The sequence below is a fragment of the Oncorhynchus clarkii genome, chromosome 8, assembly GCF_045791955.1.
Source record: "Oncorhynchus clarkii lewisi isolate Uvic-CL-2024 chromosome 8, UVic_Ocla_1.0, whole genome shotgun sequence".
NCBI lineage: Eukaryota > Metazoa > Chordata > Actinopteri > Salmoniformes > Salmonidae > Oncorhynchus > Oncorhynchus clarkii.
In genome coordinates this window covers 5,897,987-5,920,247 of record NC_092154.1, presented here as the reverse complement: position 1 = coordinate 5,920,247, position 22,261 = coordinate 5,897,987, and the positions used below count along the sequence as shown (strand labels likewise).

General features: G+C 44.1%; 1 protein-coding gene across 3 annotated transcripts in view; it reads right to left on the bottom strand.

The window, feature by feature from the left end:
• LOC139414889 (choline/ethanolamine transporter flvcr2b-like) overlaps positions 1-22,261 on the bottom strand; it is a 49,760-nt gene that overhangs the window by 21,837 nt on the left and 5,662 nt on the right. For all 3 annotated transcript variants that reach the window (XM_071162489.1, XM_071162490.1, XM_071162491.1), the window contains exons 3-4: positions 5,529-5,669; positions 1,032-1,099 (exon numbers count right to left, since the gene is read on the bottom strand). In XM_071162489.1, coding sequence (XP_071018590.1) covers positions 1,032-1,099; positions 5,529-5,669 — 209 coding nt within the window. The remainder of the gene's footprint in view (positions 1-1,031; positions 1,100-5,528; positions 5,670-22,261) is intronic.

Sequence of the window (22,261 nt, the reverse complement as noted above, 5' to 3'; positions counted from 1 at the left end):
CAGGGTAGTGTAGGACTTACAGGGTAGTGCAGGACTTACAGGGTAGTGTACAGGGTAGTGTAGGACTTACAGGGTAGTGTAGGACTTACAGGGTAGTGTAGGACTTACAGGGTAGTGCAGGACTTACAGGGTAGTGTACAGGGTAGTGCAGGACTTACAGGGTAGTGTAGGACTTACAGGGTAGTGTACAGGATAGTGTAGGACTTACAGGGTAGTGCAGGACTTACAGGGTAGTGTAGGACTTACAGGGTAGTGCAGGACTTACAGGGTAGTGTACAGGGTAGTGTAGGACTTACAGGGTAGTGTAGGACTTACAGGGTAGTGTAGGACTTACAGGGTAGTGTACAGGGTAGTGTAGGACTTACAGGGTAGTGCAGGACTTACAGGGTAGTGTACAGGGTAGTGTAGGACTTACAGGGTAGTGTAGGACTTACAGGGTAGTGTAGGACTTACAGGGTAGTGTAGGACTTACAGGGTAGTGCAGGACTTACAGGGTAGTGCAGGACTTACAGGGTAGTGTACAGGGTAGTGCAGGACTTACAGGGTAGTGTAGGACTTACAGGGTAGTGTACAGGATAGTGTAGGACTTACAGGGTAGTGCAGGACTTACAGGGTAGTGTACAGGGTAGTGTAGGACTTACAGGGTAGTGTAGGACTTACAGGGTAGTGTACAGGGCAGTGTAGGACTTACAGGGTAGTGTAGGACTTACAGGGTAGTGTAGGACTTACAGGGTAGTGTAGGACTTACAGGGTAGTGTAGGACTTACAGGGTAGTGCAGGACTTACAGGGTAGTGCAGGACTTACAGGGTAGTGCAGGACTTACAGGGTAGTGTACAGGGTAGTGTAGGACTTACAGGGTAGTGCAGGACTTACAGGGTAGTGCAGGACTTACAGGGTAGTGTAGGACTTACAGGGTAGTGCAGGACTTACAGGGTAGTGTACAGGGTAGTGTAGGACTTACAGGGTAGTGCAGAACTTACAGGGTAGTGCAGAACTTACAGGGTAGTGTACAGGGTAGTGTAGAACTTACAGGGTAGTGCTCGATGATCATGCGGTTCAGTAGTGTGCCAACAGCATAGAAACAGCCCACGTTCAGTCCTGTGGGCGAGAGACACGGTGAGATACAGCCAATAGGGACTCGGCACACTCGGAGAGCAGCCAATAGGGGTTGATGTTAGAGGTAGGTCGCCCGTCCGTGGTTGATACAGTATTAACAGAGGCAAAGGGGGGTCAGTGAGTCAGGAGAGAGAGAGGTAGTGGTTAGGGTTGGTACGGTGATCGTATTACCACCAAGCCGGCGGTCACGAGTCATGACTGCAGTCAAGTTCCACGTGATCGTTTAGTGACGTAACTAGGCTTCTCCAAGCGCTGATGCTGCTGATGGTCAGTAGTAGCCTACTAAACTTGCTAAATGCCTGGTACTCATCACTCTACTGTCCCTCTAATCACTCTGACATCAATGTAAATGTAATGGAAAATCTAATCAAAACACTTCATGAGAGCCCATGAGCTCACAACATTTCTATAGGCTATGCAATTGCGTGAGAAAACAGAGTGATGGCCTCTATTAAAAAGAGGAGCATCCCATTAGCTTTCTATAGGCTAGGCCTACTATATTTATTTTTCAACTTTCCTAATAGTAAGCCCATTGCTTCTCTTTACAACAGGAGTATACTCTACCTGGCTGGCATGCAAATGAACCACGGGAAAAGTGTCCTCCGTTCGCCATTTAAGTGCAGAGATGACACATATTTTTCCCCCTGTCCCCGTTTCAGACAGGTGCATGATAATGGTCCATTCTAAATCCAAACTAATGTCACACATTATTTAGTATATGGAAAAAGACCAGATTAAACCAAGAATAGTCTGATGGGTGACAATATTAGCCTATCACTTGTGAATGACGCCCAGCACAAGTCAAGAAACAATGCCTTTTTTTTATTTCTTTTTTTATAATCCTAGTCGCACACCTCTCATGTTGCCTAGCTCATCGGCCTCTGTTTTGATAAGGTTTGTATCACAACTAAAGTGGCCAAATAACTTCTTAAAATGAAGCGCGTTAATCCGCTTTACAAGGGGTGTAGAGCCTAACTCGACCTATTTCTTTGTTAACCTCTCAACACAGAGTGGCTGCATGTGCAACACTCCCCCCCCCCCCCAAATCGTTTGGAGAAAATATCCTATTTTATTCAGCTTTGTTCGATTGTAATTCTTCATACTATAAGAGAGTATAAAAATAACGCCGCTGAATTCTAAGCTTGTCTGTTAAATGAACTAGCGTAGCCCACAGGCATACGGCCTAGCCAGATCAGGACAACTGGAATGGATTACGTTTTCTTCAAATCATGTCTCTTTAGACCTTAATGGATTTATTGTGAAGGTGTTTTATTAAAACATGGTTTTATTAGACTTTTAAAAAAAATGTTGAAGTTCCAAAGGTCTGCATCAGTGGCTTGTAAGGCTGCGTGTGGAAGCCAGGAGATACTAAAAATGTGTTGATGTTAATTAAATAGGTCCTCCTATGTACTTAATAAAAAAAAATATATCATCTGAGAAGCTTCTTGATACATGCCTTTTGCAGGCCTTCTCCCTGAGTGCTGCCTGCTCCGAAGCACCTCCCACTCACACGGCTCTGCATCATGTGATCGGGTCTTTCTCACAGGCTACAAGTGAAGACAGACACATCGGGAACGCATCCTTATCCAATTCCGAGGCGCATATTGAAGATATTGGAAGAACTGTCCACATATACTTTTCGACAGCCAACTAAGATGAGTAGGACTAACGAACAGCAAAAAACACTAGCCTCTGTCAATCTTCTATCCCCCATAGTACAAAAGTTGACCTATTCTGTGCGAGAAATAAATATTCCATGCATAGTCTGGGACAGTGGTGGGATGTGATAGAGCCCAAATATATACAAGCACTAACATCCCAAAAACATTTTTTTTACGCAATGAGGCTAACGCAACAGATGCTTCTACACCTGAATTAGTTGCTGTTTGGGGTTTTAGGCTGGGTATTTCTGTACAGCACTTTGTGATATCAGCTGACGTAAGAAGGGCTTTATAAATACATTTTATTAATTGATTGAGATCAGAACGTTTACCAAAAATTTTTTGATAAACTATTAGGTTATTTTCTTCACATTTACAAGCGCAGCAATGCTCACACGGCAGAAGGCTATAACTACAAATGTTCCTTCAGCAGGAAAACACCATTATCTAAAGTGACCACAAATAAGATTATGCGTGTTCAGCTTTTATTATAAAAAAGGTGCATTTTAAAATGGTGAAAATTGTCTTCCACAATCTTGAAACTCACTGTAAATTACCATGAGGAGACGGCCTCACACACACAGCGTAAAGAGCGAGACGGTCTCACACACACACACACAGCATAGAGAGAGAGACGGCCTCACACACACAGCGTAGAGAGAGAGACGGCCTCACACACACACACAGCGTAGAGAGAGAGACGTCCTCACACACACACACAGCGTAGAGAGAGAGACGTCCTCACACACACACACAGCGTAGAGAGAGACGTCCTCACACACACACAGCGTAGAGAGAGAGACGGCCTCACACACACACACACACACAGCGTAGAGAGAGAGACGGCCTCACACACACACACAACGTAGAGAGAGAGACGTCCTCACACACACACACAGCGTAGAGAGAGAGACGGCCTCACACACACACACAGCGTAGAGAGAGAGACGTCCTCACACACACACACAGCGTAGAGAAAGAGACGGCCTCACACACACACACACACACAGCGTAGAGAGAGAGACGGCCTCACACACACACACACACAGCGTAGAGAGAGAGACGGCCTCACACACACACACACACAGCGTAGAGAGAGAGACGGCCTCACACACACACACACACACACAGCGTAGAGAGAGAGACGGCCTCACACACACACACACAGCGTAGAGAGAGAGACGGCCTCACACACACACACAGCGTAGAGAGAGAGAGACGGCCTCACACACACACACAGCGTAGAGAGAGAGACGGCCTCACACACACACACAGCGTAGAGAGAGAGAGACGGCCTCACACACACACACACACAGTGTAGAGAGAGAGACGGCCTCACACACACACACAGCGTAGAGAGAGAGACGGCCTCACACACACACACACAGCGTAGAGAGAGAGACGGCCTCACACACACACACACAGCGTAGAGAGAGAGACGGCCTCACACACACACACACAGCGTAGAGAGAGAGACGGCCTCACACACACACACACACAGCGTAGAGAGAGAGACGGCCTCACACACACAGCGTAGAGAGAGAGACGGCCTCACACACAGCGTAGAGAGAGAGACAGCCTCACACACAGCGTAGAGAGAGAGACAGCCTCACACACAGCGTAGAGAGAGAGACAGCCTCACACACAGCGTAGAGAGAGACAGCCTCACACACACACACACCATGGCCTTAGCAGTTTAGTTAAATGTCCTAGTACACAACAAGTACACCATTATTCACCTGGCCCAGCTAACGACCCTATCCCATGTCAGAGAGGTTAGAGAGAGGAGACAGAACCAAGCTGATACTATTCCCTATATGGTGCACTACTACAGACCAAAATACATTTAGCCTATGTTAATAATTGAATTATCAATAACTGTTTAACCTTTCGGGTCAACAACGTGTAACATCGCCGTGTTAAACAGGCAATAAGCCCGACATGAATTCATGAGACTGTGATTAGATCAAAAATAATGAAAGGAACATGAGAGCATAACACTTCCTCTGTTTGGGGACAGCCAATGGCGTCTGTTTGGGGACAGCCAATGGCGTCTGTTTGGGGACAGCCAATGGCGTCTGTTTGGGGACAGCCAATGGCGTCTGTTTGGGGACAGCCAATGGCGTCTGTTTGGGGACAGCCAATAGCGTCCTAGCCAGCGCAGAGTCCTTTCCCATAGGATAATACATTAACGGTGTACCTGTGATGCAGGGGGAGAAACATGGTGTGTCGGATACTAAAATCAGAAACTTGGAGAGGCAAGTTCCCAATTCGGGAAATAACCACTAGAATGGCCTTCCTAGTGGGGGAAAACCCAGGCCAGAATGATGGTACACCAGATGGTGACGTTTCATCACTGACCTTTCACCTTTCGGACATAAAGAGAGTAACAAACATGTAGCTAGGTTAACCCATACAATCAATCAAGTGGAGGGTAGGAGTTCCTGAGTACCATCCGAACGCACCAATAACCTCCTGACAACTAAGACTCAACTGGTTGTCTAGTGTGGTAGATCAGACCGATATTGATCATTATCAGACTTTTATAACCTACCACCTTATCACGCTTCTTCCTGACTCAAGAATAACCTTCTTCCCTTGTAATAGAACGGCAGGTCACCAGGTATTGAAGACACCCCCCCAAAATACCTGGTTCAGCCCAGTACGGCTTGGCTCAGCTCAGTTTGGAATGGTTTGTCTTGGCTCGGGTTCAATAGTTACAATAGTGATTACCAGGGAGGTGTACTAACCGTATGTGAGGATGAGGAGGAGGAAGGGTTTGTTTCGGAGCAGCCTGAGGATGGAGGCTGTGTAGGAGTACTGTTCAGGAGGGATGCAGCGAGCTGTGGCCTGAGCCTGGGTGGGAGGGAGCTCCGGACGCTCCTGGAACACTGAAGAGAGAGGGAGGGGGGATGGAGAGAGATGGAGAGATGGAGGGGGGATGGAGAGATGGAGAAAGATGGAGAGAGGGAGGGATGGAGAGATGGTGAGAGATGGAGAGAGGGAGGGGGGATGGAGAGATGGAAGGGGGGTGGAGAGATGGTGAGAGAGATGGAGAGAGGGAGGGGGGATGGAGAAATGGTGAGAGGGAGGGGGGTGGAGAGATTGAGAGACACGGAAAGAGGAAGGGGAGATGGAGAGAGATGGTGAGAGATATATAGAGATGGAAAGATGGAGGGGAGATGGAGAGAGATATCAGTAACATACCATCAAAAGAGTGTAGCGCGATATTTAAGAATGAATCAGAGTGGGTTTTGCAGAGATTATTCCTTAATCTCAGCTTCATATAGACAACCGTTCCAGATTATTCCTTAATCTCAGTTTCATATACACTACCGTTCAAACGTTTGGGGTCACTCAGAAATGTCCTTGTTTTTGAAAGGAAAGCACATTTTTTGTTTATGAAAATAACATCAAATTGATCAGAAATACAGTGTAGACATTGTTAATGTTGTAAATGACTATTGTAGCTGGAAACGGCTGATTTTTTATGGAATATCTACATAGGCGTACAGAGTCCCATTATCAGCAACCATCCCTCCTGTGTTCCAATGCCACGTTGTGTTAGCTAATCCAAGTTTATCATTTGAAAAAGGCTAATTGATCTTTAGACTAGTTGAGTATCTAGAGCATCAGCATTTGTGGGTTCGATTACAGGCTCAAAATGGTCAGAAACAAATAACTTTTTTCTGAAACTCGTCAGTCTATTCTTGTTCTGAGAAATTAAGGCTATTCCATCCTAGAAATTGCCAAGAAACTGAAGATCTCGTACAACGCTGTGTACTACTCCCTTCACAAAACAGAGCAAACTGGCTCTAACCAGAATTAGAAAGAGGAGTGGGAGGCCCTGGTGCACAACTGAGCAAGAGGACAAGCACATTTCAGTGTCTAGTTTAAGGAACAGACTCCTCACAAGTCCTCAACAGGCAGCTTCATTAAATAGTACCCACAAAACACCAGTCTCAATGTCAACAGTGAAGAGGCGACTCCGGGATGCTGGCCTTCTAGGCAGAGTTACAAAGAAAAAGCCATATCTCAGACTGGCCAATAAAAAGAAAAGATTAAGATGGGCAAGAGAACACAAGACACTGGACAGAGGAACTCTGCCTAGAGGACCAGCATCCTGGAGTCGCCTCTTCACTGTTGACGATGAGACTGGACAGAGGAAATACACTGAATTTCTGATCAATTTGATGTTATTTTCAATGGGACATTTTTATTTTGCTTTTCTTTTAAAAACAAGGACATTTCTAAGTGAACCCAAATGTTTGAACGGTGGTGTATATGAAACTGAGATTAAGGAATAATCTGGAACGGTAGTGTAGGCCTTAAAGAATAAACAGATTATTCTTTCATCTCAGTGTGTCCTGGTGTCCTTGGTAACGCACTGTGGCAGGGAATTGTCCCATCTAATTTCTAAATTAATTACTGTACTCCTCCAGATAAACACACACACAGATAAACAAACCTAAGAACTGCCCTTCATCCATGTATAGAGAGAATATAGGCCTAGAGACTAATGTATGAACATGCAAATATTGGAAGTTGTTTTAACAGGCTACGCCTCAAGTCTTGTAATCGGGAATCTCTCAACTCAAAACAGGATATGCATCCATCAGAATCAACAGGTGACATTCCTTTGGGTCTGAGAAATGTTTTTGTCATCTAGCTGAAAGCCTAAAAGCCTGTGGACAGGAGTGGTGAGCTGTAATTGCTTGATCTATGACCTGCTTCCAGCTGCCATTCTCCTGAGAGAGCAGGTTCTCAGCCAAGAGCTTCCAGCTGCCATTCTCCTGAGAGAGCAGGTTCTCAGCCAAGAGCTTCCAGCTGCCATTCTCCGGAGAGAGCAGGTTCTCAGCCAGGAGCTTCCAGCTGCCATTCTCCTTAGAGAGCAGGTTCTCAGCCAGGAGCTTCCAGCTGCCATTCTCCTGAGAGAGCAGATGTCTTTGTGTGCAGAATACTTTGTTATTATCTCTAAACTACAATATTCCCTGGGGTGTCTTAACGAGCAGGAGTGTCCTGTCCTAAGCTATAGTCTTCTCTGGGGTGTCTTGACCAGCAGGAGTGTCCTGTTCTAAGCTATAGTCTTCCCTGGGGTGTCTTGACAAGCAGGATTGCACTCTTTGCTAAGTACTGTCAACTACAATGTGCTCACTGAACTGGCACCCTCAGCTACAGTACACTCAGAGCCAAGACCATAGCCATATTTCAGATTCTTCAAAGTAGCAACCCTTTGCCTTGACAGCTTTGCGCACTCTTGGCATTCTCTCAACCAGCTTCACCTGGAATGCTTTTCCCACAGTCTTGAAGGAGTTCCCACATATGCTGAGGACTTGTTGGTTGCTTTTCCTTCATTCTGCGTTCCAACTCATCCCAAACCATCACAAGTCGGTTGAGGTCGGGTGATTGTGGAGGCCAGGTCATCTGATGCAGCACTCCATCACTCTCCTGCTTGGTCAAATAGTCCTTACACAGCCTGGAGGTGTGTGGGATCATTGTCCTGTTGAAAAACAAATGATAGTGGGACTAAGCATAAACCAGATGGGATGGCGTCTCGCTGCAGAATGCGGTGGTAACAATGCTGGTTAAGTGTGCCTTGAATTCTAAATAAATCCCAGTGTCACCAGCAAAGCACACCTACACCATCACACCTCCTCCTCCAAGCTTCACAGTGGGAACCACACATGAGGAGATCATCCGTTCACCTACTCTGCGTCACAAAGACATGAAAGTTGGAACCCAAAATCTCAAATTTGGACTCAGACCAAAAGGACAAATTTCCACCGGTCTAATGTCCGTTGCTAGTGTTTTTTTGGCCCAAGCAAGTCTCTTCTTATCATTGGTGTCCGTTAGTAGCGGTTCCTTTGCAGCAATTAAACCATGAAGGCCTGATTCACGCAGTCTCCTCTGAACAGTTGATGTTGAGATGTGTTTGTTACTTGAACTCTGAAGCATTTATTTGAGCTGGCATTTCTGAGGCTGGTAACTCTAATGAACTTATCCTCTGCAGCAGAGGTAACTCTGGGTCTTCCTTTCCTGTGGAGGTCCTCATGAGACCCAGTTAACTCTAATGAACTAATCCTCTGCAGCATAGGTAACTATGGGTCTTCCTTTCCTGTGGAGGTCCTCATGAGACCCAGTTAACTCTAATGAACTTGTCCTCTGCAGCAGAGGTAACTCTGGGTCTTCCTTTCCTGTGGCGGTCCTCAGAGCCAGTTTCATCATAGCGCTTGATGGTTTTTGCAACTGCACTTGAAGAAACTTTCAAAGTTCTTGACATTTTCCGTATTGACTGACCTCCGTGTCTTAAGGTAATGATGGATTGTCATTTCTCATTTGAGCTGTTCTTGCCATAATATGGACATGGGTCTTTTACTAAATAGGGCTATCTTCAGTATACCACCCACTACCTTGTTACAACACAACTGATAGGCTCAATTGCATTAAGAAGGAAAGAAATTCAACAAATTCACTTTTAACAAGGCACACCTGTTAATTGAAATGCATTCCAGGTGAATAACTCATGAAGCTGGTTGAGAGAATGCCAAGAGTGTACAAAGCTGTCATCAAGGCAAAGGGTGGCTACTTTTGAAGAATCTCAAATGTTAAATATATTTTGATTTGTTTAACACTTTTTTGGTTACTACATGGTTCCATATGTGTTATTTCATAGTTTTGATGTCTTCACTATTATTCTACAATGTAGAAAATAGTACAAATAAAGACAAACCCTGGAATGAGTAGGTGCGTCCTAACTTTGACTGGTACTGTATTTCAGCTATATGTCAACCGATAATTGCACCGTGAAAAAAAAATGTCCGTCCACGTTTGAGTGTTTGAAAAGTGTTTGAAAATCGCAATATCTGGCCAAAACAAATTGCAATTCGATATTTTGTCTGAAGCGTGCAGCCCTACTTCAGAATCCTTTCCAAACCTCAAATACACACTGCATTGCAGGAAAGTTCTCCTGCAACAGGGTGATCAAATTAAGATCCTACATCTGTAGGTAGAGCAAAACAAGAATGACACAAGGGCAGAAGAGCCTTAATTAGGCTGCACTAACTAGATACCTGTAGGTTTAATCTCACTACAGTACAACTAGAGAACGGTGTTAACCTAACTACAGTACTACTAGAGAATGGTGTTAACCTCACTACAGTACAACTAGAGAATGGTGTTAACCTCACTACAGTACTACTAGAGAATGGTGTTAACCTAACTACAGTACAACTAGAGAATGGTGTTAACCTCACTACAGTACAACTAGAGAATGGTGTTAACCTCACTACAGTACAACTAGAGAATGGTGTTAACCTCACTACAGTACAACTAGAGAATGGTGTTAACCTCACTACAGTACAACTAGAGAATGGAGTTAACCTCACTACAGTACAACTAGAGAATGGTGTTAACCTAACTACAGTACAACTAGAGAATGGTGTTAACCTAACTACAGTACAACTATAGAATGGCATTAACCTAACTACAGTACAACTAGAGAATGGCGTTAACCTAACTACAGTACAACTAGAGAATGGTGTTAACCTCACTACAGTACAACTAGAGAATGGTGTTAACCTCACTACAGTACAACTAGAGAATGGTGTTAACCTCACTACAGTACAACTAGAGAATGGTGTTAACCTCACTACAGTACAACTAGAGAATGGTGTTAACCTAACTACAGTACTACTAGAGAATGGTGTTAACCTCACTACAGTACAACTAGAGAATGATGTTAACCTCACTACAGTACAACTAGAGAATGGCGTTAACCTCACTACAGTACAACTACAGAATGGCATTAACCTAACTACAGTACAACTAGAGAATGGCGTTAACCTAACTACAGTACAACTAGAGAATGGTGTTAACCTCACTACAGTACAACTAGAGAATGGTGTTAACCTCACTACAGTACAACTAGAGAATGGTGTTAACCTAACTACAGTACAACTAGAGAATGGTGTTAACCTCACTACAGTACAACTAGAGAATGGTGTTAACCTCACTACAGTACAACTAGAGAATGGTGTTAACCTAACTACAGTACAACTAGAGAATGGCGTTAACCTAACTACAGTACAACTAGAGAATGGCGTTAACCTCACTACAGTACAACTAGAGAATGGTGTTAACCTCACAGTACAACTAGAGAATGGTGTTAACCTCACTACAGTACAACTAGAGAATGGTGTTAACCTCACTACAGTACAACTAGAGAATGGTGTTAACCTCACAGTACAACTAGAGAATGGTGTTAACCTAACTACAGTACAACTAGAGAATGGTGTTAACCTAACTACAGTACAACTAGAGAATGGTGTTAACCTCACTACAGTACAACTAGAGAATGGTGTTAACCTCACTACAGTACAACTAGAGAATGGTGTTAACCTCACTACAGTACAACTAGAGAATGGTGTTAACCTCACTACAGTACAACTAGAGAATGGTGTTAACCTAACTACAGTACAACTAGAGAATGGTGTTAACCTCACTACAGTACAACTAGAGAATGGTGTTAACCTCACTACAGTACAACTAGAGAATGGTGTTAACCTAACTACAGTACAACTAGAGAATGGTGTTAACCTCACTACAGTACAACTAGAGAATGGTGTTAACCTCACAGTACAACTAGAGAATGGTGTTAACCTAACTACAGTACAACTAGAGAATGGTGTTAACCTAACTACAGTACAACTAGAGAATGGCGTTAACCTAACTACAGTACAACTAGAGAATGGCGTTAACCTCACTACAGTACAACTACAGAATGGTGTTAACCTCACTACAGTACAACTAGAGAATGGTGTTAACCTCACTACAGTACAACTAGAGAATGGTGTTAACCTAACTACAGTACAACTAGAGAATGGTGTTAACCTCACTACAGTACAACTAGAGAATGGTGTTAACCTCACAGTACAACTAGAGAATGGTGTTAACCTAACTACAGTACAACTAGAGAATGGTGTTAACCTAACTACAGTACAACTAGAGAATGGTGTTAACCTCACTACAGTACAACTAGAGAATGGTGTTAACCTCACTACAGTACAACTAGAGAATGGTGTTAACCTAACTACAGTACAACTATAGAATGGTGTTAACCTAACTACAGTACTACTAGAGAATGTCATTACAAATATCCTTTTGTTTTTCACAATGAGCATAATAACCACTCCCCACCAGCAAAAAAGACAATGGTGTTTTTATCCGTTGTGTTTCAGTCTACAACTCGTGACCGGGCCCTCTGATCGGGTGACTTGTATGTCACACCCTGATGACACGGCTCCCTGCGGCCACTCCTACACGTGTCAGCAATAAATCAGTTAAACCAGCCTGTTTCAGTGCTGAAACAGTTCCTCCTTGGCCATTGGCAAAAATATCTGCTTTGCGTGTCTGTGCCTGTTATGAGAAACAAAACAGAGGGTATGGGATAAACAGAAAGCGGGGGTGACACAGAAATACAGACAGACGAGAGTGGAGAGAGAGAGAGGCAAAGAGAGAGGTCTTCGTGCTGACACATTTCCTGTCTGTAGGAACGGGTCACTTCCTACAGAACGCAGCCCTTCTCCCACTCAGAGCGCTCCCCTAACTTTTCAAAGTCAGAAAGCACACTTAATAAAATCGATGTGTTGTCCAAAACTGTATTGAGGCGTTTACTGTTTATAGAATGCTAAAACAAAGTACCTAAACAAGTACCTCTTTTCAGCATGTTCTCACAATGACAGACATTCTACAATCTCCTCTGGAGGGAAAGTTCTGGAACTATAAAGTCAAGTCTACCAATTCTCTCTTTGTCAATGTTTCGTATGTTCATGGTAAAAGCCTAAATTACATCCCAAGTGGACAGGCGTACCTATGCGCCAACACACACACACACTACAAACCTCTCACACACACACACACACACACTACAAACCCAACACACACACTACAAACCCAACACACACACACACTACAAACCCAACACACACTACAAACCCAACACACACACACACTACAAACCCAACACACACACACACACTACAAACCCAACACACACACACACACTACAAACCCAACACACACACACACACTACAAACCCAACACACACACACTACAAACCCAACACACACACACACAAACTACAAACCCAACACACACACACACAACAAACCCAACACACACACACACACACACACTACAAACCCAACACACACACACTACAAACCCAACACACACACACTACAAACCCAACACACACACACTACAAACTCAACACACACACACACACTACAAACCCAACACACACACACACACACACACACTACAAACCCAACACACACACACACACACTACAAACCCAACACACACAAACCCAACACACACACACACACACTACAAACCCAACACACACACACACACAAACTACAAACCCAACACACACAAACCCAACACACACACACACACTACAAACCCAACACACACACACACACACACTACAAACCCAACACACACACACTACAAACCCAACACACACACACACTACAAACCCAACACACACACACACACACCAAACCCAACACACACACACACAAACTACAAACCCAACACACACACACACACACACACAACAAACCCAACACACACACACACAACAAACCCAACACACACACACACTACAAACCCAACACACACACACACTACAAACCCAACACACACACACTACAAACCCAACACACACACACACTACAAACCCAACACACACACACACACACACACAACAAACCCAACACACACACACACACTACAAACCCAACACACACACACACACACTACAAACCCAACACACACACACACACTACAAACCCAACACACACACACACACACACACTACAAACCCAACACACACACACACATACTACAAACCCAACACACACACACACATACTACAAACCCAACACACACACACACACTACAAACCCAACACACACAAACCCAACACACACACACACACACACTACAAACCCAACACACACACACACACACACACTACAAACCCAACACACACACACACACACACACACTACAAACCCAACACACACACACTACAAACCCAACACACACACACGCTACAAACCCAACACACACACACACACAAACTACAAACCCAACACACACACACACACAACAAACCCAACACACACACACACACTACAAACCCACACACACACACACACTACAAACCCAACACACACACACACACTACAAACCCACACACACACACACACTACAAACCCAACACACACACACACACACACACACACACACACACACTACAACCCCAACACACACAAACCCAACACACACACACTACAAACCCAACACACACACACACTACAAACCCAACACACACACACACACACACACACTACAAACCCAACACACACACACACACACTACAAACCCAACACACACACACACACTACAAACCCAACACACACACACACACACACTACAAACCCAACACACACACACACTACAAACCCAACACACACACACACACACACACACACACACACACACTACAAACCCAACACACACACACTACAAACCCAACACACACACACACTACAAACCCAACACACACACACACTACAAACCCAACACACACACACACACACTACAAACCCAACACACACACACACTACAAACCCAACACACAACAAACCCAACACACACACTACAAACCCAACACACACACACACACACACACACTACAAACCCAACACACACACACACACTTTACATACCTGACATACAGGCCAGGTGCTTCAGAAGGGGATGTATGAGCAAGAAAAAAGAAGAACAATAGAAGCCTGAATAATTTGAAATGTCATTTAGAAGACGCATTCATCCAAAGAGACTAACATGCCAACATTTAATAATATAATTGAATAACCCAAAATTCACTTCAGGTCACACAGTCAGAAATCACTCACAGGCTAAACAGAACAGAAATCACTCACAGGCTAAACAGAACAGATATCACTCACAGGCTAAACAGAACAGAAATCACTCACAGGCTAAACAGAACAGATATCACTCACAGGCTAAACAGAACAGATATCACTCACAGGCTAAACAGAACAGAAATCACTCACAGGCTAAACAGAACAGAAATCACTCACAGGCTAAACAGAACAGATATCACTCACAGGCTAAACAGAACAGATATCACTCACAGGCTAAACAGAACAGAAATCACTCACAGGCTAAACAGAACAGATATCACTCACAGGCTAAACAGAACAGATATCACTCACAGGCTAAACAGAACAGATATCACTCACAGGCTAAACAGAACAGATATCACTCACAGGCTAAACAGAACAGAAATCACTCACAGGCTAAACAGAACAGATATCACTCACAGGCTAAACAGAACAGATATCACTCACAGGCTAAACAGAACAGATATCACTCACAGGCTAAACAGAACAGATATCACTCACAGGCTAAACAGAACAGATATCACTCACAGGCTAAACAGAACAGATATCACTCACAGGCTAAACAGAACAGATATCACTCACAGGCTAAACAGAACAGAAATCACTCACAGGCTAAACAGAACAGAAATCACTCACAGGCTAAACAGAACAGAAATCACTCACAGGCTAAACAGAACAGATATCACTCACAGGCTAAACAGAACAGAAATCACTCACAGGCTAAACAGAACAGATATCACTCACAGGCTAAACAGAACAGATATCACTCACAGGCTAAACAGAACAGATATCACTCACAGGCTAAACAGAACAGAAATCACTCACAGGCTAAACAGAACAGAAATCACTCACAGGCTAAACAGAACAGAAATCACTCACAGGCTAAACAGAACAGAAATCACTCACAGGCTAAACAGAACAGATATCACTCACAGGCTAAACAGAACAGATATCACTCACAGGCTAAACAGAACAGATATCACTCACAGGCTAAACAGAACAGAAATCACTCACAGGCTAAACAGAACAGAAATCACTCACAGGCTAAACAGAACAGATATCACTCAAAGGCTAAACAGAACAGAAATCACTCACAGGCTAAACAGAACAGAAATCACTCACAGGCTAAACAGAACAGAAATCACTCACAGGCTAAACAGAACAGATATCACTCAAAGGCTAAACAGAACAGAAATCACTCACAGGCTAAACAGAACAGAAATCACTCACAGGCTAAACAGAACAGAAATCACTCACAGGCTAAACAGAACAGAAATCACTCACAGGCTAAACAGAACAGATATCACTCAAAGGCTAAACAGAACAGAAATCACTCACAGGCTAAACAGAACAGAAATCACTCACAGGCTAAACAGAACAGATATCACTCACAGGCTAAACAGAACAGATATCACTCACAGGCTAAACAGAACAGAAATCACTCACAGGCTAAACAGAACAGAAATCACTCACAGGCTAAACAGAACAGAAATCACTCACAGGCTAAACAGAACAGAAATCACTCACAGGCTAAACAGAACAGAAATCACTCACAGGCTAAACAGAACAGAAATCACTCACAGGCTAAACAGAACAGAAATCACTCACAGGCTAAACAGAACAGATATCACTCACAGGCTAAACAGAACAGAAATCACTCACAGGCTAAACAGAACAGAAATCACTCACAGGCTAAACAGAACAGAAATCACTCACAGGCTAAACAGAACAGATATCACTCACAGGCTAAACAGAACAGAAATCACTCACAGGCTAAACAGAACAGATATCACTCACAGGCTAAACAGAACAGAAATCACTCACAGGCTAAACAGAACAGAAATCACTCACAGGCTAAACAGAACAGAAATCACTCACAGGCTAAACAGAACAGAAATCACTCACAGGCTAAGCAGAACAGATATCACTCACAGGCTAAACAGAACAGAAATCACTCACAGGCTAAACAGAACAGAAATCACTCACAGGCTAAACAGAACAGAAATCACTCACAGGCTAAACAGAACAGAAATCACTCACAGGCTAAACAGAACAGATATCACTCAAAGGCTAAACAGAACAGAAATCACTCACAGGCTAAACAGAACAGAAATCACTCACAGGCTAAACAGAACAGAAATCACTCACAGGCTAAACAGAACAGAAATCACTCACAGGCTAAACAGAACAGATATCACTCACAGGCTAAACAGAACAGATATCACTCACAGGCTAAACAGAACAGATATCACTCACAGGCTAAACAGATATATAAATATATATATATAAATGCAGGTTGTGCAGGGCTTTCAGAAAGTCTCCACACCCCTAGACTTTACCCACGTTTTGTTGTGTTACAGCCTGAATTAAAAAATGGATTCAATTGAGACTTCTGTGTGTCACTGGCCTCACACATTACCCCCATAATGTCAAAATGGAATTATGTTTTTAGAAAATTGTACAAATTAATAAAAATAAAAAAAATGTAATGTCTTGAGTCAATAAGTATTTAACCCTTTTGTTATGGTAAACTTAAACAAGTTCGGGACTATGCATAAGGTTTGGACTCACTCTGTACGAAATAAGAATGTTTAACATGATTTATGAATGACTACCTCATCTCTGTACCCCCACACATACAGATAATTGTAAGATCCCTCAGTCAAGCAGTGAATTTCGAAGAAAAAAAAACAGATTCAACCACAAAGACAAGGGACGTTACCATCGCAAAGAAGGGCACCTATCGGTAGATGGATAAAATGTTTTTTTTTTAAAAAGAAGACATTGAATATCCCTTTGATCAAGGTGAAGTTATTCATTACACTGCGGATGGTGTATCAATACACCCAGTCACTACAAACATACAGGCGTCCTTCCTAGAGCTGTGGCGGTCATGACATTTCGTCAGCCAGTGATGGTCATGCAAATAACTGCCGGTCTCACGGTAATTGACCGTTAATTAACATAAACACATTTAGCATCTCCTGGCTTCCACGTTTTGTCCACAAGCCACTGTTGCGGACCATCTACATTTATATATGCAGAAATCACTCCGTAATTTCCTGGTGTCTAAAATTCTAAAAGTTCGACCTAAGTTCAGTTTATGTGACATAACAAATATATAAATAAATAAAATCATTCAAAATAGGCTGCTAATGCATCACTTAAAGAGAAGACAATGAAAAGACTAATATCTAAATATGTCTTTTAGTTATAAAAAAAATGTTCAAGTTAATTGAGCGAACAACATCGGCCATATCCCCGGCACAGCTCATATTCACTCTTTATCCTGTTGGGCCACTTAAAAGTTAAGACAATAGTTTTCTCCTCCTGTTTTGATGGACGTCATATTCTATTAGTGCCTCCCCTTCTCATGGGCCTTTTACATAGACCAGGTTGTTTGTACTGATCTGTTTGTCAGTACCCCCCCCCCCCCCCCCCGCCCGTCATCTGCTCCAGTCATAATAAGTGTAGTAGAATTGCATGAAATGTGTTTATAAAAAGGCCCAGATTTTTCCCGCGCAAAGAAAGGCTAAATCGGATACGTTTCTTCTATAGACTTGGCTACTTGAGGGGCGGCAGGGTAGCCTGTGGTTAGAGTGGAGGGGCGGCAGGGTAGCCTAGTGGTTAGAGTGTAGAGGCGGCAGGGTAGCCTAGTGGTTAGAGCGTAGAGGCGGCAGGGTAGCCTAGTGGTTAGAGCGTAGAGGCGGCAGGGTAGCCTAGTGGTTAGAGCGTAGAGGCGGCAGGGTAGCCTAGTGGTTAGAGCGTAGAGGCGGCAGGGTAGCCTAGTGGTTAGAGCGTAGAGGCGGCAGGGTAGCCTAGTGGTTAGAGCGTAGAGGCGGCAGGGTAGCCTAGTGGTTAGAGCGTAGAGGCGGCAGGGTAGCCTAGTGGTTAGAGCGTAGAGGCGGCAGGGTAGCCTAGTGGTTAGAGCGTAGAGGCGGCAGGGTAGCCTAGTGGTTAGAGCGTAGAGGCGGCAGGGTAGCCTAGTGGTTAGAGCGTAGAGGCGGCAGGGTAGCCTAGTGGTTAGAGCGTAGAGGCGGCAGGGTAGCCTAGTGGTTAGAGCGTAGAGGCGGCAGGGTAGCCTAGTGGTTAGAGCGTAGAGGCGGCAGGGTAGCCTAGTGGTTAGAGCGTAGAGGCGGCAGGGTAGCCTAGTGGTTAGAGCGTAGAGGCGGCAGGGTAGCCTAGTGGTTAGAGCGTAGAGGCGGCAGGGTAGCCTAGTGGTTAGAGCGTAGAGGCGGCAGGGTAGCCTAGTGGTTAGAGCGTAGAGGCGGCAGGGTAGCCTAGTGGTTAGAGCGTAGAGGCGGCAGGGTAGCCTAGTGGTTAGAGCGTAGAGGCGGCAGGGTAGCCTAGTGGTTAGAGCGTAGAGGCGGCAGGGTAGCCTAGTGGTTAGAGCGTAGAGGCGGCAGGGTAGCCTAGTGGTTAGAGCGTAGAGGCGGCAGGGTAGCCTAGTGGTTAGAGCGTAGAGGCGGCAGGGTAGCCTAGTGGTTAGAGCGTAGAGGCGGCAGGGTAGCCTAGTGGTTAGAGCGTAGAGGCGGCAGGGTAGCCTAGTGGTTAGAGCGTAGAGGCGGCAGGGTAGCCTAGTGGTTAGAGCGTAGAGGCGGCAGGGTAGCCTAGTGGTTAGAGCGTAGAGGCGGCAGGGTAGCCTAGTGGTTAGAGCGTAGAGGCGGCAGGGTAGCCTAGTGGTTAGAGTGTAGAGGCGGCAGGGTAGCCTAGTGGTTAGAGTGTAGAGGCGGCAGGGTAGCCTAGTGGTTAGAGTGTAGAGGCGGCAGGGTAGCCTAGTGGTTAGAGTGTAGAGGCGGCAGGGTAGCCTAGTGGTTAGAGTGTAGAGGCGGCAGGGTAGCCTAGTAGTTAGAGTGTAGAGGCGGCAGGGTAGCCTAGTGGTTAGGGCGTTGGGCCAGTAACCAAAAAGGTTGCTAGATCGAATCTCCGAGCTGACATGGTAAAACAAAATCTGTCGTTCTGCCCCCTGAACAAGACAGTTAACCCACTGTTCCCTGATAGGCCGTCACTGTTCTTAACTGACTTGCCTATTTAAATAAAAAGGTCAAAAATAATATTTATACTCAACGCTACATGCGCTGAGCCACGCACTGAACACTCTTCTTTAGTGAAACAGTGATTGAGTTATATTATCAGCCTAAATTATGACAATCCAATCCAATATCTTAACCGCAAATGCAGTTAAGATTTATTATAAAAAGGTGCATTTCTAAGGTGAAAACGTGCTTCCCCAAACTTGAAACTCACACGCAGCCTACATATGCTAGGTTGGCTACATATGCTAGGTTGGCTACGTATGCTAGGTTGGCTACGTATGCTAGGTTGGCTACGTATGCTAGGTTGGCTACGTATGCTAGGTTGGCTACGTATGCTAGGTTGGCTACGTATGCTAGGTTGGCTACGTATGCTAGGTTGGCTACGTATGCTAGGTTGGCTACATATGCTAGGTTGGCTACGTATGCTAGGTTGGCTACGTATGCTAGGTTGGCTACATATGCTAGGTTGGCTACATATGCTAGGTTGGCTACATATGCTAGGTTGGCTACATATGCTAGGTTGGCTACATATGCTAGGTTGGCTACATATGCTAGGTAGGATACATATGCTAGGTAGGCTACATAAGCTAGGTAGGCTACATATGCTAGGTAGGCTACACCGGTTGTAAAGCGGATCAATGTGCTTCATTTAATGTGACCAATAAACATAGGAGAAAGCTGAGATACTCGTTTAAATAGAAGTCAGTCAAAACTCTCCAACCCTGTTCCAGGGGTCTTGTTTATCTAGGCTCTGGGTTCTCCAACCCAGTTCCAGGGGTCTTGTTTCTCTAGGCTATGGGTTCTCCAACCCTGTTCCAGGAGTCTTGTTTCTCTAGGTTATGGATTCTCCAACCCTGTTCCAGGGGTCTTGTTTCACTAGGCTATGGGTTCTCCAACCCTGTTCCAGGGGTCTTGTTTCTCTAGGCTCTGGATTCTCCAACCCTGTTCCAGGGGTCTTGTTTATCTAGGCTCTGGGTTCTCCAACCCTGTTCCAGGGGTCTTGTTTCTCTAGGCTATGGGTTCTCCAACCCTGTTCCAGGGGTCTTAAAGCCTATAGGCTGCATTTGAAAGTATTTTGGCCAAATTAGTTGTGATACCAACCTTATCAAAACATATTGGTCTATGGGCGAGGCTACATGATGCTTGCAACTATGATTTGAAAACGTTGACTGCCTCAGACTGCACACATCATTCACAAGTGATAATATTGTCACTCATCAGACTGACTATTCTCAATTTAATCTGGTCTTTACATGTAATAAATAATGTGTGAAATTAGTTTTGATTTAGATTGGACCATTATGCATCTGTCAGAACAGGGCCAAGATAAAGAAAATACACGTCAAGCATAAGCACTTGAATAGCAAACAGAAGACACTTTTCCCTGCGGTTCATTTTCATGCCAGCCAGCTAGGCTATACTCCTGTTGTAAAGAGAAGCAATGTGCTTAATATTAAGAAAGTTGAGAAATATATATAGTAGGCTATAGAAAGCTGATGGGATCCTCCTCTTTTTAATAGAGGCCATCACTCTGTTCTCACTCCATTGCATAGCCTATAGAAATGTTGTGTAACATGAGCTCATGGGCTCTCATGAGGTGTTTGATTAGATTTTCCATTACATTAGCATTGATGTCAGAGTTATTATGGTCACAGTAAGAGCCCTAGCTCTTCCTAACTCAAGTTGCTGGAGAGGAAGGCCAATGGTGATTTTAAAACAGTTCCAGAGTGTAATGGCTGTGATAGGAGAAAACTGAGGATGGATCATCAACATTGTAGTTACTCCAAAATACTAACCTAAATGACAGAGTGAAAAGAAGGAACCCTGTACAGAATAAAAAATGTTCCAAAACATGCATCCTGTTTGCAATAAGGCACTAAAGTAAAACTGAGAAGAAAAAAAAATAACTTTATATCCTGAATACAAAGCATTATGTTTGGGGCAAATACAACACATCAGTGAGTAGTACCCCTCTTCATATTTTGAAGAATATTGATGGCAGCATCATGTTATGGGTATACTTGTCATTGGCAAGGACTAGGGAGTTATTTAGGATAAAAGGAAACAGAATAGAGCTAAGCACAGGCAAAATCCTAGAGGAAAACCTGGTTCAGTCTGCTTTCCACCAGACACTGGGAGATGAATTCACCTTTCAGCAGAACAATTACCTAGAACACAAGGACAAATCTACACTGGAGTTTCTTACCAAAACGACATTGAATGTTCCTGAGGGGCCCAGTTACTATGTTGACTTACATTGGCTTGAAAATTCATGATAAAACTTGAAAATGGCTGTCAGCTATGATCAATAACCAACCTGACAGAGATTGAAGAATTTAAAAAAGAATATTCTGCAAATATTGTACAATCCAGGTGTGAAAAGATCTTAAGAGATCTTAAGAGTACCCAGAAATACTCACAGCTGTAATCAATCGCAGGTG